Source organism: Gracilinanus agilis, chromosome 2 (genome assembly GCF_016433145.1).
Source record: "Gracilinanus agilis isolate LMUSP501 chromosome 2, AgileGrace, whole genome shotgun sequence".
In the NCBI taxonomy this organism is placed as follows: Eukaryota; Metazoa; Chordata; class Mammalia; order Didelphimorphia; family Didelphidae; genus Gracilinanus; species Gracilinanus agilis.
The window spans coordinates 502,006,512-502,025,590 of NC_058131.1; the positions used below are offsets into that span (position 1 = coordinate 502,006,512).

At 35.5% G+C, this 19,079-nt stretch overlaps 1 protein-coding gene across 1 annotated transcript in view; it reads right to left on the reverse strand.

Moving 5' to 3' along the window:
- Positions 1-589: 589 nt before the first annotated feature.
- Positions 590-19,079, reverse strand: part of EFCAB11 (EF-hand calcium binding domain 11) — a 185,181-nt gene continuing 166,691 nt past the window's right edge. Inside the window, exon 6 of the mRNA XM_044664997.1 lies at positions 590-948. Coding sequence (XP_044520932.1) covers positions 867-948 — 82 coding nt within the window. The 3' untranslated portion in view covers positions 590-866. The remainder of the gene's footprint in view (positions 949-19,079) is intronic.

Sequence of the window (19,079 nt, forward strand, 5' to 3'; positions counted from 1 at the left end):
ACTCTTTTTGTGTTTCTCTGAAGCTTTGGGCAAATGCTCTGCATATTCCATGACTGAATTCAACACTCATAAAGTATCTCCTATGCTCAGGAAGGAGTTTTAAGATAAATTAATGACTCAAAACCTGTAGCTACATAGGTATTTGATTAAGTCATCATATATAAGTGCCCATATTTCTTACATATATTTACAATATATATCAGGAAATTGAAACTGTATAACCTCTCCCTCTTCTCTGGTGTTTTTGCCATTCCTTATCCATTCAATCAACTGTTAAATTGATGAGAACAGAAACTATGCTCAGTTTTTACCATAAAGGCTTAAAAGTAACTTCTTCCTCTGAATTTAACTGATTTGCCCTTCAACAATCTCTTCCTTCAAATTCTCTTTACATTAATGTTTCTAATCAGCCTTTCCAAATGGAATTACAATTTGGACATTTCACTTTTTAATACATTCTCCTTTAAGGCTATTGGCCAGGTAATAGACTATCCTTTTATCAGTAATAATCTACATGTGATTATCCACGAGAATTCTGAGACACTTAAATTTTTATCATATCATATTCCAACTTCCTCTAATGTATTATTAGCGAAGAGACTAGACCATTATAAAAGCTAAAAGTCACATTAACTAAAAACTAGAATCAAGAGTCTAATCACAGGGAGTGCATAATTAAAGTGATATTATTTGTAAATTAGAATGATTCAGAATGAAAACATACTGAATTATATATTTATAATCTATTAAGAACAGGATAAATGTTACAATAGTCTCAAAAGCAGTTTCTCAAAACATTGGGTGTTGAGTTGATCTCATGTGGAATCCCTTGCCTTCTGGAATTCAGCATAAGCAGATTCCAGTATTCACTCTTCATTTTGACCATAGTTCATTGCATATTCAAAGTCTTTAAAGCTGACATGTCCATCCGAGTCTTGATCTACTTCCCTGCAGAAAAGAAAAAAAAATTCTTGATGAAAAAACTGTGCTTCAGAAGCATCAGAGGGTGTTTTTTCTTTTATTTACAAAGCTACATATCTATCTTCAGATCAAAGAGTTTAAAGGTGGACAGCATCTGGTCAACTTCTTTCATTTAGAGAGAAGAGGAGACTGAAGGTCGCAGACCAAAGGTTTCCCAAATTGAGTAATTCACCTCCCATCTCTGCTAGGCTGGGCTGTGTGTATCTCCATATTCCCTTATCACCTCAGTCCTATAAACCTGAGCTTCCTGGAAGCCTTGGGCTACCTCCTAAGGAAAGCCTTCTCAGTCCTCTTAGTGATTAGTATTCTCTCCTTTCTCAAATTATCTTGTCTTTTTCCTAAGGAATGTATCCCCCAGCCCACAAGACTATAAGTTGCTTGAGGGTAGGGACTATGATGTTTCATACTGTTTTTATATTTCTAGTTTCTAACATGAAGACTTACACACATGTAATAAATGCTAATTTTTCTGTCTTCACAACAACCCTGGGAGGTGGAGGCTCTTATTAGCCTCATCTTATAGGTGGGGAAACTGAGGCACAAAGCAGTTAAATGCTTGAATTGGAAAGTTTAAGTGACTTGCCCAAGGTCGCATAGGTAGTAAGAAACACGAGTCAGGCCTCAAAGGAAGGTCCTCTGCTTGGCAGACCCAAAGTTCTTTCTCCCATGCCACATCGCCTGTTCTTTTGTCCCAGAGTACAGGCTATGGGGGTGGAGGGTGGAGGTGAGAGTTATGCCTCTTTTCATTGTATCTGCAGGGCCCACATAACCAGAATCATTGAATTCTATATGATAAATGTATCCACTCTCCATGTAAAGTATAAAAAGAATTGAATTAATTCCAGAAGTTACACACAAAGTCATTTTCACTATTTTATGGTTGTTCCTCATGTGTTATTTATTTTTATATGGTACTGCATATATTCTGTGACATATCTGGGAAATTATAATAATGATATCTGGCTGGCATTTAGATAGTGCTAGGTTTAGGAAGTGCTTCTCACAACAGGAGGAATGGGGCTATTATTATTCCCATTTTACAGTTAAGGATATGGAAGAAGACAGATGTAAGTGGCTCTACCAGGGTTGCACAGCTTCTAAGTATATGTGGCTGGATGCGAACTCAGGTACCCCGCAGTCCAATATTCTATCCACTGTGCCTCCCATTCACCTAATGAGAAATGGAGCCTTCTGAATACATGTGGCACTCTGAAAGAACAAATTTCTAATAAAATAATATATAACAGTACCTACGTGAAGAACCCTTGCTTCCAAAGCCATCGCAATATACAATTATTAGCAGAAATCTGGCAAAATAAAATACTTTCCTAATGAATCTGATTATTTATGAAGTTACTTCTTTGGAAATCCTCCCCTTCAAAGCCCAGCTCGAGGGTCACTGACAAGAAGCCTTCCCTTATCCACCTCTTCCAGGAAGCAGAGATTCCCTCCACTCCCAACTCCCAACCTCTTCATGCATCTCTGACCTTTCTTTACTTTAGCTTTCCTTTTAGTGGCATACATAACACCCTAAGAAAATACCTGCCTTTTGCAGACAGGGACTGTTTGGTTTTTTATCTCTGTGTCAAGCACTGGGCATTACGTAGAAGAGGTGCTGAATGGAGTACCCCAGAATCTCAGAGATTGGAAAGGTCTTCAAAAGTCATCTGAACTAATTTGTCCCTAAATAGGAATCTGATCTACAAAATCTCCACCCAGGGAGTCATCCAACCTGGGTTTAAGAGCTTCCAGTGAGGCAGCTAATCCTATTTTGGGACAGCTCAAACAGTTGAAGATATTGTTGAATGGCTGTACCAACTGGTTAGCTTTGGTGTGTGGGGTAGACAATAGGTGGGGTACACCTATTTTTGTAAGTTTGTTTTGTTTATGTGGGTTCCCAAATCTCCAAAGCCAGATACCTGGCTGTTTTGATTCTGGGACCAAGACCTGGGCTCTTATAGAACATTAAAGATAAAAATGGTGTACAGGCTACAGAAACATATTAAATCTTCAGTTTAAAAACCACAAACGACAAACATGTCCTACAATGATTACTAATGGTGTTTGTGGGAATGTATCTGAAAGGATGTTTGATGAACGACCATCAAATGTCTCCTCTAGTGGTCATCCTGAATTATTAAAACCTCGTGTATTTTTTATATGACTGTTAATGTTGAAACAAATAATGTAAAAATTAAAATAAAAAATAGCTTGCATCTCTATAAGCTTTAAGGCTTGTGGATTGCTTTACAAATATTATCTCAAACACATGCATAAACCAGTGGAATTGCTTGTCAGCTCCGGGACGGGGGAGGGAAGAAGGGAGGAAGAGAATATGAATCATGTAACTTTGGAAAAATATCCTAAAACAAACAAACAAACAAACAAACAAATAACCAAATATTATCTCTTTTTAGCCTCACAACAACCCTGGGAGATGGATACTCTTATTACCATAATTTCACAGGCAGAGAAATGGAGACACAGAGATTAAGTGACTTGTCCAGCTAATGAGTATCTGAGGCTGAATCTGAACTTCCTGACTCCATATCTAGTACTCTTCCTGGGCTGCTTGAACGTCCAAGATGAATACCTCAAGAAAACTCTTTAATCTGAACGCTGGCACAAATTATAGAGGCCATTATTGTTGAATTATCTATAAAGTAAGCTTTTAAAATACCAAGTTCCAAAATAAACTTTCTCAAATATTTCATTCAAAAGTGTCCAAGTCTAAAATGGTCATAGATAGTGTAATATCAATTTTTTGCTGTTCCAAAATACAGAAAATTCCGTGGTAGGCCAAACCCCAGCTGCAATGATGAATGGCTATCTCCATCACTTCACGCTACATATTTGGCAAAATATACAAGAGTATTTTATATTATGCAGAACTGAAGGCAGAATGACAAATCTTTTTACTGGCTATTTAGTAATGACTGGTATCACACATTACTATCTCTGGAATATAAATTACCCCTCTCATTAAATTATACAATTGAAGGCTCCCAAGATTGCTGAAATATTCTTTCTTAAGGAAATGGATCAGATAAATGTTACTTTTCCTTTCCTAACTGCTATATTTGAACTACACATCTTAATGTGTGGTTAAATGAATAATCTACAAAAGTGGCATCGAGAATAAGCTGCTCCTGATAATTTTTGGTTTATTCATTTACTGAGATAACAGAATAGTGATGTACTTTCTTGATCTTAAGAATTTATTTCCAGTGATTCTTCTATCATAATACTATGTTATTTATTGCTTAGTTTCTTGTTTTCTTTGCTAGCGTTCTCACTGCCATAAAATTTACACGATATTAAGCAATATAACCAAGTAGTTTTACAATGGAGAATAAGATTGAGAGACTATTTTTAATTTACAGATCAATACCCATGTTTATCCAAATAATGCACAGAACAGGCTGCACGGTTGAATTTATGTTTGGAATATAGAAGAGTAAAATAGTTAATGTCTTATGACTTTTTTTTCCCTCATCATATCACAGTGAACAAGGCTGGTAGTCAAGAGGAAAATGAAGCAAAAGTATGAATTTCATAGCTGTAATTTTGAAAGGGAAGATATATTATTACTTTTTTTTTACTGCAGAAACTGCATTATTCTGAAGGAATATTCCATTGCACCAACACACAAATCATTCATGTGAGAGGAGAGCAGATGGATCGTGTGGGTAAAATTTTGCAGTGATTTGAGGAGAGAAATAAAACACCGTTAGGAAGGCAGGAGGTGGAACATAAAGCTTCATTGTTCTTTTCCACAGGATTCTACACTGACAAGTGCTCCCTCTAGTTCCAATTGTATTCTCCAAAAATAAAAATTCGCATTCCAAATTTTCAGTACATCATGCTGAGACATTTCGTAAATTGTAAATGTCTCCTATTGAGAATGATAATTACAAGAGTTTGATGAAGTTTGTCTGGCCATTTATTGAGTGTTAGATATGTTTAGAAGCCCATATTTGGAATTGTGATAAGATAAAAGAGAAGCTTTTGCCTTGAGGAGGCAGCCACAATACTGGGGACAGACTGTTGGGACTGGAGGAAGGAAGACTTGAGGCTGAAGCCTATCTTAGATACATACAAGCTCTGTGACCCCAAGTAAGTCACTTTATTTCAGCCTTAGTTTCCTCATCCTTGAAATGGGAGGAAGAAAAAAACATTAAGCACTTTGCAAATATTATCTCATTTGACCTTCATTATGACTCTGGAAGGGAAGCGCTATTAATATCCCCATTTTACATTTGGACAGAAGCAAAGTGACTTGGCCACAGTCACACATTTAGTAAGTTACTGAACTTGGATTTGAATTCATCAGTTCCTGACTCCAGATTTGACACTCCATTCACTTCACTAGCTGACTGTTCTAAATGGGGATAATAATAATAATAATAATAATAATAATAACAAACAACAACAACAATATCTACTTCTTGGAGTTGTGAGGATTAAATGAGATAATATTTATAAAGTACTTAGTACATGCCTGGTACATTTACTGCTTAGTAAATGCTTATTCCATCCATCCATTCATCCATCCATCCATTAATCCATCCAAACATCCATCCATCTAACATAATGTATGTCAAGAGCTTTACAAACATTAAAGTACTACATAAAATGGCCTAAGAACATCAATAAAATCAACACATCATAAAACTCATCAATTAGAGATTATCTACTCTAACCTCTTTCATTTTATAAAGGAGGAAGTCAATGCTCCAAAAGGTGAAATTACCTTTTGTTGAAAGACACATGCAATTATGAGGTCTCTTTTAATCTTTTTACAATATTTTGTACTATACCTCAGTCTTCTACCCCACCCCAAGACACCAATATCATCCAAAGCAAGTATATAAGTGCTGTGGGTATAGGGGGCAAATAGGGTAAGAGTAGTTGGATGGAACTGATTTTTTTTAAAAAGGGCTTCTTAGAGTTAAATGTTAACATTTTTTGAAGAATGGGATACATAATAAGATAGGTAATAGATAGGACTTTATATATCACAACTCATTTTATTCTCACAATAATCCTAGAAGGTAGGTGCTATTATGATCTTTATTTTATGGATGGGGATACTGAGGCTAAGAGAGAGAAATCTCTTGCTCTGAACCTGGATTTGAACTCAAGTCTGGCACTCTAGCCCCCATATCACTTTGCTTTCTTAAATAACTAATATTTATTTTTGAAGAGCTTTACACATTATCTCACTTGATCTTTATAATTTTGAGGTAGATGCTATTATTATTGCCTTTTTAAAGATGAGGAAACTGAGGCTGGGAAAGGTTAAGCAACTTGCTCAGGGCCACACAGCTAGTAAGTATCTGAGGTAGGATTTGAAATCAGGTCTTTCTGACTCCAGAAAGTCAGGCACTCTTAAGATAGACATGAATTTGGCTATAGAGATAAGTCATTCCCAGATGCCTGTGGAAGAAATGGCACAGGCAGCTTTTTCTGATCTTCCTTAATTGTAGTGCCTTCCCTCTGCTGATTATTTTAAATTTATTTAAGAAGACCTGAATTTAAATTCTGCCTTTGATTCTTATAGCTGTGTGGCTATGGGCAAGTCACTTAATCTTTCTCCAAATTAAAGTTTTCCTCCATAAAATGGGCATAAAAATACCTAGTACAGCTACCTCATGGAGTTATTATGAGTCCCAAATGAAACAATGTCTATAAAGTGCTTTGCAAAATCCTGAAGCACTATACAAATGTTAGCTGTTATAATTACCTAGGCCAGTGATGGTGAACCTTTTAGAGATTGAGTGCCCAGACTGCACCCTCATGCCGCATGTGAGCCCCTCCCCCTGCCTTACTCCAGAAAGGGGAGGCAAGAAGTCCTCCCATTGGGCTGCTGGGCAGAGGGATGGGTCATGTGAGAAATGTGCTCAGGCTCATGGAGAGGGGGAGGGGAGCAGCCCCCTCTGGCACACGTGCCATAGGTTAGCCAACACAGACCTAGGTGAATGTGGTGCTACTTGGAGATTCCAACATAAAGTGAATACATAACCCCATCTCTTGAAGAATATTTATAACTCAGCTGGAAGTGTACCCAAGGTAATTTATCTACTTCATTGCCTCCACCATCATATTTTTGTGGGCATTCCCTCTATTGGTGTGGATCACAACCCTCCCACTTTGTAATTTTTGTTCATATTTTTCCAGACTCTCTACAAGGTTTTAGAAACTTCCCAGTAGGTTTATTATTTTTTTTTACATTTAAATTTTTGGGGAAAGGAAAGGAAAGGAATAAGTATTCATATAGAGTTTATTATGTACCAGCCATTGGACTAAGTGCTTTATAAATATTTCATTGGATCCCCACAACAACCCTGGGAAGTAGGTGATATTATCACCCTCATTTTTCAAATGAGGAAACTGAGACAAATAGAGATGAAATGACTGGCCCAGGGTCATACAGCCTGTGGTCATATCTGAATTCAGGTATTCCTGAAAGAAATGGCAAACCACTCTAGTATCTTTGCCAAAAAAACTCCAAAGAGGATCATGAAGAATCCGACAATCACAAAGACTGAAAACAACTGACGAACAACTTCCTGATGAGGCCTAAGTGCTCTATCCACTGTGCCATCTATTTATCCTCACTCCTGTTGCATGACTGGCTTGCCAGCCACTGTGAAATTATAAAACCTCAGAATTGAAAAGGACTTCAGATGCTGTTTAATCTGACCCCCTACTCTACTAGCATTCCCAAGTGGTCATTTGACCTTTGCTTGAACAACTCTAGTTATAGAGAACTCATTAAGCAGCCAATTTCATATACTGACAAATACATTAATATAGTATGAACCAAATACAAAGTTCTTAGGTGATATAAAAAAGGAGTGATCAGAATGGTTGTCAGGAAAGGGAAACATGAAGTGAGTTTTATGAGATAGTGTTGGAAACTGATGGAAAGCTTTGAACACCAGGTTGAGATTAGATTAGAAAATGTAGGCTATCTAGAACCAATATAAATAGTGAAATGAATGTGAATTGTGTCTATAATACAGTCCAAGAAGGATTTCCTCCAATGCAGTGATTGGTATTCTATCAGCTTCTCATATATGTAACTCCTATTTCAGAACTTTTCATTTCAAAGTGCTTATCAAAGATTATAAGAGAACTTCAAACAGATCCAGTTCTAATTCATTGGATGAGATTCTGACAGTTGTGAAATCTATTAAAAGAATAACATTTTCTAATTCATTATGTTAAAAAATATTTTTAAAAAGCCTTTATCACCAACATAAACCTAGAGATGTGTTCTCCTTTTAATCTGATTTCACTAAGAAGGAATACACTTTTTTCTTTTCTGACTTAGTATTTACTTAAATAGTTAAGGGGAATTGTGAACTGGAGAGATAGTTCTATAAGCCAGTGTTGCACTCTGCAGATCTTTTATTGAACCATGTCATATAACCTCTATAACTTAGTCTGAGGGAAAACATAAATTGATAAAGAAATGACAACAGATTGATTTTTTTTTAATTTATTTTTTTTTTAAATTTTAAACCCTTTACTTCTGTGTATTGACTTATAGGTGGAAGATTGGTAAGGGTAGGCAATGGGGGTCAAGTGACTTGCCCAGGGTCACACAGCTGGGAAGTGTCTGAGGCTGGATTTGAACCTAGGACCTCTTGTCTCTAGGCCTGGCTCTCAATCCACTGAGCCACCCAGCTGCCCCAACAGATTGATTTTTAAAATGCATAAATAACAAACATTTCTTGCACAGAAAACTTCTATTCAAAACCAGAAAGATTCTACCAAATTGTTCTGACAATTCTTATTTCTTGGAAAATATACTCCCTTGTAAAATGATTATTTTAAGCCCCTGTGTTTTCACAATGCCCAAACTATTCAGATAATTCAAAGCCAAACCCTGGATTTTTCTGGCATCCCTGGAAAACTGGGAGAAGGGCCTAATTTTCCTTTTCTGACTTTCCCAAATGTTCAGTTTTATGCTGTGGGTTTCATGCTGTGCCTATATGACTAAAGTGAAAATTCAGTTGTGGCAATTTGTTGTATGATTCTGATAGAAGTTATGTTTTATAATTCAGGTAAGTGTAATTTGGAAAGACAAAATAAATGTTAAATTAATTCTGGAGTAACCCAGTCAATATATACTCTGACTGAATTAGTTAATTCTTCAATACTACTTGAGTGATTCTTTTTTTTTTCATTTAATTTTTTATCATTTTTTCTCAATTACATTATAGACAAAAAATTTTAGGATTCCCTTTTTAAAAATATGAGTTCCAAATTCTCTTTTTCTCTTTCCCCTCTTTAAGAAGGCAAGTAATTTGATGTATCTTATATATGTGCAGTCATGTAAAACATTTCCATGTTAAACACATTGTAAAAGAAAATGCAGACCAAACCCCACCCCCAAATAATAAAGGAAGTATGAAAAGTATGTTTTAATCTGCATTCAGATTCCATTAGTTATTTTTCTAGAGGTGGATAGTATTTTTCATCACAAGTACTTTGGAAATTTCTTAGATCATTTTATTGTTGAGAACGGCTAAGTCATTCACGGCTGATTATCACACAATGTTGCTTCTAGTGTGTACAAAATTCTTCTGGATCTATTCATTTCCCTTTGTATCAGTTCATGTAAATCTTCCCAGATTTTTTCAGAAAGCACTCTATTCATCATTTCTTTATTCCATCACAATCATAAACTACAACTTGTTCAGTCACTCTTCAATTAATGGGCATCCCCTTGATTTCTAGTTCTTTGCCACCACAAAAGGAGCTGCCATAAATATTTTTGTATATATAAGTACTTTTTCATTGCTTTCTTTGGGACACAAATATGGTAGTGGCATTGCTGGGTCAAAAAGGATGTACCTTTGGGCATAGATACAAATTACTCTTCAGAATGGTTGGATTAATTTACAACTCTACCAACAATGCATCAGCATCCCTATTTTTTCACAACCTTTTCAACATTTGCCATTTTTCTTTTCTGTAATATCAACCAATCTGAAAGATATGAGGTGGTAACTCAGAGTTGTTTTAATTTGCATTTGTCTAATATATGGTGATTTAGATGGGATAGCTAGGTGGTTCAGTGGATCAAGAGCCAGGCCTAGAGACAGGAGGTCTTGGATTCAAACCTGACCTCATACGCTTCCTAGCTATGTGATCCAGGCAACTCCCTTAACCATTACTACCTAGCCCTTACCACTCTTCTGCCCTGGAACCAATACCCAGTATTGATTCTAAGACAGATAAGAGTTTTTTTCAAAAATAGTGAATCAGAGCATTTTTTCATATGAATTCATATAGCTTTAATTTCTTTTTCTGAAAACTGCCTCTTCATATCCTTCAGCCATTTATCAATTAGGGAATGACCATATTCTTATAAATTTGACTCAGTTCTCCATATATTTGAGAAACTTACTCCCCCCCCCCCAGTTTTTTGCTTTCCTTCTAATCTTGGCTATACTGGTTTAGCTTGTTGTGCAAACTCTTTTTAATTTCATGTAATCAAGTTATGCATTTTATATCCCATAATGCTCTCTATATCTTCCTTTGTCATAAATAAATGCTTTACTTCCCATAATTTGACAGGTAAAATATTCCATACTCCCCCCTACTTTGCTTTTATCACCCTTTATAACTAAATCATGTACCTATTTTGACCTTATCTCAGTGTACTCTGTATGTAGCTTCTGCCAAACTGCTTTCCAATTGTCCCAGACATTTTTGTCAAATAGTGATTTCTTATCCCCGAATCTTAGATATTTGGGGTTGTCAAACAATGGATTATTATGTCATTTACTACTATGTATTGTGTACCAAATCTATTCCAATGATCCATCATTCTATTTCTCAGTCAGTACCAGGTTGTTTTGATGACTACCACTTTGTAATACAATTTAAAATCTGGAATTGCTGGGCAACCTTTCTTAATATTTTTCCCCATTGATTCTCTTGATATTTTTGACCTTTGTTCTTCCAGATGAATTTTGTTATTATATTTTTCTAGTTCTAGAAAATATTTTTTGGTAATTTGATTGATATGGAATTGAAGAAGTAAATTAATTTAGGTAGAATTGTCATTTTTAATGTTTTGGCTCAGCTTATTCATGAGCAATTAACACTTTTCCAACTGTTTAGATTTGACTTCATTTATGTGAAAAAGTATTTTTTAATTGTATTTCTATGGTTCCTGAGTTTGTCTTGTCAGGTAGACTCCCAAGTATTTTATATTATCTGAAGTTATTTAACTTAATTAGTTGATTTATTTTTAAACCCTTACCTTCTATCTTAGAATGGCAGAAGGATGATGGGGGCTAAGTTATTGGGGTTAAGTGACTTGCTCAGGGTCACACATCTAGGAAGCATCTGAGGCCATTTTTGAACTTAAAGATCTCTCATCTTCAGGCCTGGCTCTCTATCCACTGTGCCTCCAGTTATTTTAAATGGAATTTTTCTTTCTATCTCTTCTTTCTGGACTTTGTTGGGGACATATAGAAATGCTGATTATTTATATGGGTTTATTTTATATCCTGCAACTGAAGTGACTCTTAACACCTGGTCACATCCATATCCTGGATGCAGAGGAGACAAACACTAGAGATTTTCAGATGGTTTGTGTGGTTCATGGTGTGTGTTGATGGATGTATCTAGATACCTTGCTTACTATTGGGGTTATTCCCAAACAATAAACTTAGTGACATTTTTTATTCTGAGATTCCATGACAACCACACAGAGCTCTGAAAGTTGACACTGTGCTTGATGGCTTTACCTGCAACATGATGAGCTGAAATCTAATGGTGAGGTAGAGGTCTAAATTAGGAAAATTTTCATGGCGAAGAGGTGGTGAGGGAAGGAAATAGGGGAGGGTGGGGAACTCTCTTTTTCTCCCCTTCCTCTCCCCTACTATTTTTTGACTGTCAGGGGAATAATTTAAACCTAAGTCAAAACTGCTATTGCATTTGAGCCAAAGCCTGGCCGAATGATGAGAGTAAAAATTACACTTCATGGAAGGAGCTCCTGCCAGCGATGAAATGACCCACCAATTGAATATGTCAGGATGACAGTTTCTTCAACAAGCTGCCTTCTCTTCTCTTCTGATTAACCAGCTCTGGTCTAGTTCTTTGTTCTTATAGTGCTTCCTTCTTTGCTAAGTTACCTGCAGGGTTCTACAGTAATCTAGTTGGTAATGTGTATATTAATTTCACTTCTTTGAAGACATAAGTGTTAAGAAAAGCTACTCACACACTCAAGTAAATACAGGAAAGATCCACAGACAATTTCTGTTCCTTTTTAGACGACTGTGACTACGTTGATGCATGACTTGTAGTGGAAAAGTTTATTTTGAGAGATGAAGCCCTCAAGGAGGCATTTAAATTGTCATCAGCATAGAATGTCACCTCATACTATCATTCAGGTATAAAGGATCTTACCACTTGGAAGAGGCTGGAGTGTTCTATTTGGAAAATTATTTTTAGAGCAGATTTCAAATTAAATATTGCCTTCAAAGAGAATCTTGAAGTGTTAGTTTTAAGGAAACAGAAATGTCAGAGTTAACAAGGATAAGAATAGGAGCACTCTTCTTTCTTCCTCTCTCTTTTTCAAAGTCCTTATCTCATTTAATCTCATTTATTCTGCCAATAGCAGAGTGTGATTAGACCAAGTTCCTTCTAGGAAGAGACTATTTATTCTCTAATATATATATATATATACATATATATATATATATTAAAAAGTACCAACTTTTTGGTTGAAAATAGAAAGCAATAAAGGGCTTTAAAAGAATGCTTACCCTTTGATCCAGCCATACCACCGCTGGGTTTGTACCCCAAAGAGATAATAGGGAAAAATACTTGTACAAAAATATTTATAGCCATGCTCTTTGTGGTGGCAAAAAATTGGAAAATGAGGGGGTATCCATTGATTGGGGAATGGCTGAACAAAATGTGGTATCTGATGGTGATGGAATACTATTGTGCTGAAAGGAATAATGAACTGAAGGGATTCCATGTGAACTGGAAAGACCTCCAGAAACTGATGCAGAGCGAGAGGAGCAGAACCAGGAGAACATTGTACACAGAGACAGATACACTGTGGTAAAATCGAATGTAATAGGCTTTTTTACTAGCAGCAATGCAATGGCCCAGGACAATCCAGGGGAACTTTGAGAAAGAATGCTATCCACATACAGAGAAGAAATGTAGAAGAAAAACATATGATCAATCATGTAGTTCAATGGGGATATGATTGGGGTTTTGATGTTAAAAGATCACTCTACTGAAAATATGAATAATATGGAAATAGGTTTTGAACAATGATATATGTATAACCCAGTGGAATTGCTTGTAAGCTCGGGGAGCAGGGAGGGGAGAAGGAGGGAATCATGAATCATGTAACCATGGAAAAATATTCTAAAAAAAAAAAAGAAAAGAAAATATGAAGCAATTTGATCCACTGTTGCTATACGATATGCTTTGAGATTTAAAAAAAATCTTGTAAACTCTCAATCTCATGTCCTTTTAGAGTTTAGCCATAATTTATTTGTGTGTTTTTCTTACCTACCCATTCTAGATTGTAAGCAGCACTGACAAACTAATACAGAATGGTGAGGAGTTTGGATTTATAGAATGCTTTCCTCATAATACACTTAAAAAAAACCCTTACCTTCTGTCTTGGAATCAATGCTGAGTATTGGTTTCAAAGCATAAGAGTGGTAAGGGCTAGGCATTGGGGGTTAAGTGACTTGCCCAGAGTCACATCTAGGAAGTTTCTGAGGCTCAATTTGAATCCAGGACCTCCCTTCTCTAGAACTGGCTCTCAATCCATTGAGCAACCTAGCTGCCCCATCATTTATTTTTGATGGTGTCTTGTATCTTATTAGGTGCTCAACAAGGGTATATCTAGCTCTTCATTCATTGCTCCTGATCACTAGTGAAATAGAAATACCCAGACAAAAGAGATTAACATTAAAAATGAATCAATAATTTTATCTAACAGTTAAGAAAGAAAAGGAAAAATTGTTTTACTCAACACAAACATGGAATTTAAGAAAGAGAACACCAAGATGGAATTATGGCACAGCTAATATGCATTTTGTTAGAAACAATTTATTAAATGTTTTCTATGGGTTAGGTACTGTACCATATAATTTATTCGGTGGCATCAGAAGACTATGAAATTCTGGATAAACAAGAAGATAAGTGAAAAATAGCATTGTTTTTCTGCCTCTGCTTTCAGCTTCCTTTATTATCAAACATTTTACAAAGTCAAATATGGGCTAGATGGCCTATTATGTCAAATTATTTCCCCAGTTGCACTCCTTGATAGAATTAGTAAGTGGGGAAAAAAATAAAAAATCAGGTAGCCTTAATAGGAAATCAAATGCCCTGGTAATCAGTCCCTGAAAAATTGAGAGATTTGCCAAAATTTGAACTGTGTGATCTGTCCTTTGTGTCTGAAAGTAGTTAAAATGCAATTTGGGGTTTTATTCAATAAAATGGTAATGTGAACCCTTTTGCCAACCATTCAGGGACTGGTTCCAGGAAGAGCAATCTACATTCATGTTTTGAAAAGGCTTATTGCTATATCTGACAAAGCAATTTAAGCTTTTATCCTACTAAGTCATATACATTTTCTTCTGAAAACACCTGCATTGCTTTTATATATCTGACAAGACTGGTGAAATAGTCTTGTTCAGACTTTGCAATAAGATGATCAAGAGAATATAATTTTACATGATGCCCTTTGAACCAATTTCAAAATGGCCTGTATGTTGCATTTCTACATTTCCTACCCACCGAATTCTCGTCTTTTTCCTAAATCAAACTTGTATAATTAAAAAGATATTTAAAGAGGCAGAATACCTCAGTGAAAAGAACAGGACTTGAGAATTAGGAAATGACCAAGTCTTGGTCCTGGTGTGGCCATTAACTAGTTATGTGACCTTTAGTATTTCACCCCTCCAGCCATCGACTTCCTCATCTGTAAAATGAGAACTGAATTTGGCGGCTAATTTTTTTTGTTCTTTCTCACTTTAACATTCTCAGATTCTAAAGCAGATCTTCATTATGCCCATTATTAACAGGAATAAAGCATTCTAAAACATCCCCATTAGCCGAGTTACTCTTTAAATCGTAGTTCAAGTCTTTAACCAAAAGGACAGTTGTAAAGAACTATAAACATATTTAAACATAAATGGGGAGTAATAGTTCTGCCTTCAACACTGTGATCACTAAATGGAGATAAAGCCATTTCTATTTCAAATATATAATCACTTCAACAGAGATATCTAGTATCATCTTGAACTTGATTATGAGATAAAAGAAATGGGACAGAGATGGTAATCATTTAATCCCTTAAGAACTGCTATTCTGAAGAGCTTTTCACTCTATGCTCAATAGATTTCTAGCAGGTTATGATCCGGCTAGAAAGAAAGCATAATGATGAGGAAAATTATGTTTTTCAATAACACAGGCTTTTACAGTACCAAGTCCTTCCACAAAGGAGGCAATAAAACGAACTCTGACCACTTTAACAGATGGTGTAATGGCTGAGCTCACAGATGCAGCCTTTCAGAAAGTACCAAGTTCATATCCTTTGACTGAGGGTTCAGGAGCAAGCCGAACTTTCAGGCATAATGCAGGAGAGATTATGTGCGGCCATACAAGCAATCTGAGTGTTCCTTGGGTTCATAGGCTTGGAAAGATGGGTTGGAGTAATGAGATTTAATGAGTTTCACTTCACTAATGCAACAAATAGAGGGGGAGTTGGAATGTGAACTACAAGCATCGAGCCATTTCCAGTACTAACTACCCTATGTGGTAAGAAAGTAGATGGAAAGATATACTGTTTTGACTGTCAGAAACACTCATTGTAGACTGAATATTATTTCCCATGGTATGTTCAGTGTGTAATATTTCTTCAAGACTCTACTAAAATTATATAGGAACCTAACGCCTAAAACTACATAAATCCTAATTATATAAATTGGGTTAAAGTAAGAAAAAGATTTTTTGAAGGATTTTCTCTCTGTCACCTCCTAGGATGACTATATTTTGATTTCCATTAAATATTCAAATGAATCCATGGTCTCATGATTCAGGAATTTCCTCTAGCAATCCAGATCATGGCCAACTATGCCTGTCTACTTTGAACTGTTTTCAATCATGTTCTCCTAAAAGTTTGTCATTAGAAATGCACTCGACATGCTAGAGGACTTCTTACCTTTTTTTCTGATTCCACAATGGTATGAGAAGAGTGCTCTGGCACTTGTCATCCCTCTTTCTTGACATGTGACCAGATCATCTTCTCTTCCTATCATAACATCTCCTGATGACATCCATTACCCTAGTTTTTCTTTGTAGTTCATCATTGGTTAGCTGTTTCAGCCTGCTTATCTCTACCATGACCTTTTCCACTGACCTCTGTGTGATATTGTCTTTAGTGCTTCAGAGAAAGTGATGTTCTTAGTAATAGTCTACTGCCTCCAAACACAACTTGACTACTATTAAGAAACAAATTTGATTTTTTAAGCATCTGCATAATGATTTCCTTCCATCTATCCATTCATTCAAATATTTACTGAGTAGTACACACTAAACATTATTATTACTTTGGCACACATCCATTATGGAGTACCAGTGGCATACCATTGAACAACCACTTTAAGATTCTGACCATTTCATTAAGAAAACCAAACTCAGATTGACTAGAAGTGGAAGAAGAGAAAATTGGTCTGCATTCTACAGAGGTATTGTAAATAAGATGCTTGTAAATACTCCAACTATTACCACAGAACTAAACTTATCTACTTGTCAGAAATGAGGACTAAATGTATATGGTACATGGATGACAGGGAGGAAATATACATATTCTGAACTCTTATAATTCCTGTCTATCTTACTCCTACTTATTGGTACATATGGATTTTGTTGGAGAGGGGAGGAAACAGGTGACCTTTTGGTTAAACAATAGCATCATGTTTCTAGTGATTTCAGCTTTATAAGTCCATTTTTAAAAACAGATTATGTTTTTGTTTTGGTTTGATTTTAAAATAGAGAAGCTAGTTTAGGAACTCTGACAACATTCATTAAGACACAACATGGTTTCATATAATAAGATCTAGGTTCTGATCTTTGTGTGAAATCAGCTGGAAGGCAACTGAGAGATTATCTAGTCTAATATCCTCAACCTAAGAAGGCTGAAACAAACACTCAGAGAGACCATGTGACTAATCTAGGCACACAGAGCAAGCATTCAAATCCTGGTTTTCTGACCCCAAAACAAACCACACTTAACCTATCCTCTATTTCCTGATTTGTAAAATGAGGCCAATCACATCTGTTTTGCCTATCTCATTGGGTTTTCATAATGATTAAATGGGATATTATTTGCAAAATATTATGTAAACCATAAAATGCTATCCAAATTTAAGCTATTTTATTAACAATAATGCTTCAGTAAAACAAGTTCAATCTGATTCATCCTAAATGTTAGGGAAAAAATGCTAGAGTTTTTTGAGTACTCAATTCAATTAAATATATTTTGCATGTGGAATAGCTGGCATAGCAATATTTGTATACTGACTTTTTTTCTACATTAAACTTTACAACCCACTAGTAAAAATAAGTTTTGGCATTATCCATTCCTCTTTTATATTCAGCACCAAACTAACATGAAATTTGGCATCAGTTAAGAAAAGATGCATTTATTTATTTATGTTTCCATTTACAACATATTCCCATTATTTACAACCTTTGGGCCTATGAGTGACAGTATAAAACATAAAGAACAGATCACATTTTATGAGGAAAAAAAATCCTTCTATTATCCAAAATGTCTTTTTAATAAAGTCCATCTATACTCAGAGAATTACAAAATAATATAATAAGAAGAGTTATAAAATTAGAATACCACTTGGAGAAGGCTAAGGGTGAGAGGAGATAAGGGCCCAATTTTTAAAACTCTGGAGGACTGAATGATATGACCATGGACACATTTGCTCAAATCTAGAAAAATAAAACTACAAGTTGGGGCAGCTGGGTAGCTCAGTGGATTGGGAGTCAGGCCTAGAGACGGGAGGTCCTAGGTTCAAATCTGGCCTCAGACACTTCCCAGCTGTGTGACCCTGGGCAAGTCACTTGACCCCCATTGCCCACCCTTACCACTCTTCCGCCAATACACAGAAGTTAAGGGTTTAAAAAAACAAACAAACTACAAGCCATCCACTAAAGTATCAAGAAGATAGTTTTGGTATCTGGCCCCTTTGCCCACAACTACTTTATAATTACTTTACATAATTACTTTAAATTTAATAATTTATTTTCTGTTAATTAAATAATTAAAAAACAAAAAGAATGCATAATTAATTTAATATTAGTTAATAAGCAGTTACTTTACACAATAGTAAAAATATGGAACATGTTACCTCAAAGAGTAAGAATAATTTGAAAACATAATATGTATCAAAAGAGATTCTGCAAATCTAAATAAGTCTGCTTTCTCTTCATATATATTTCTATAATTTTGTCTTATCGCTAGAATTAGGCTTTCTAGCACTATGGCAATAGTGAGACATTATGTCCCTCTTTACCTCTTCATTTATTAGAAAAGCTCTAGTGTATCACTGGAGCAGATAATTACCAACTTTTGAGTTTAGATATGCATATTAAGTTAAAATTAAATGGGTGTCTTGAAGAAGTGGTCTTCCATACTTCTGCTTTTCAGCATATTTTCAGCATAAGCATTTATTGATATGATCATGTGGTTTGAATTTATATATTATTAAGTTTATTGTTTTTGGAGTGTTGAACCATATGTTCATTCAAGAAATAAACTGAACTTGATGAATAATCATTCTTCAATTTTTTTCTGCAACATAGTATCTACTACTGGAGTCTCTATTTTATTTGCTCATTTGTCATACAATTTGTCCAATATTTTTTCTCGTCTATGTTGCCTTCTTTCTTCTGGCATTGCTGCCATGTTGGTGCAGACCCTTATCACTTCATGCCTACTTTATTTTTCACTCACCTATCAAAATAATCTTCCTAAAGTGCAGGTCTGACCATGCAATGCACACTAATCAATAAAGAAC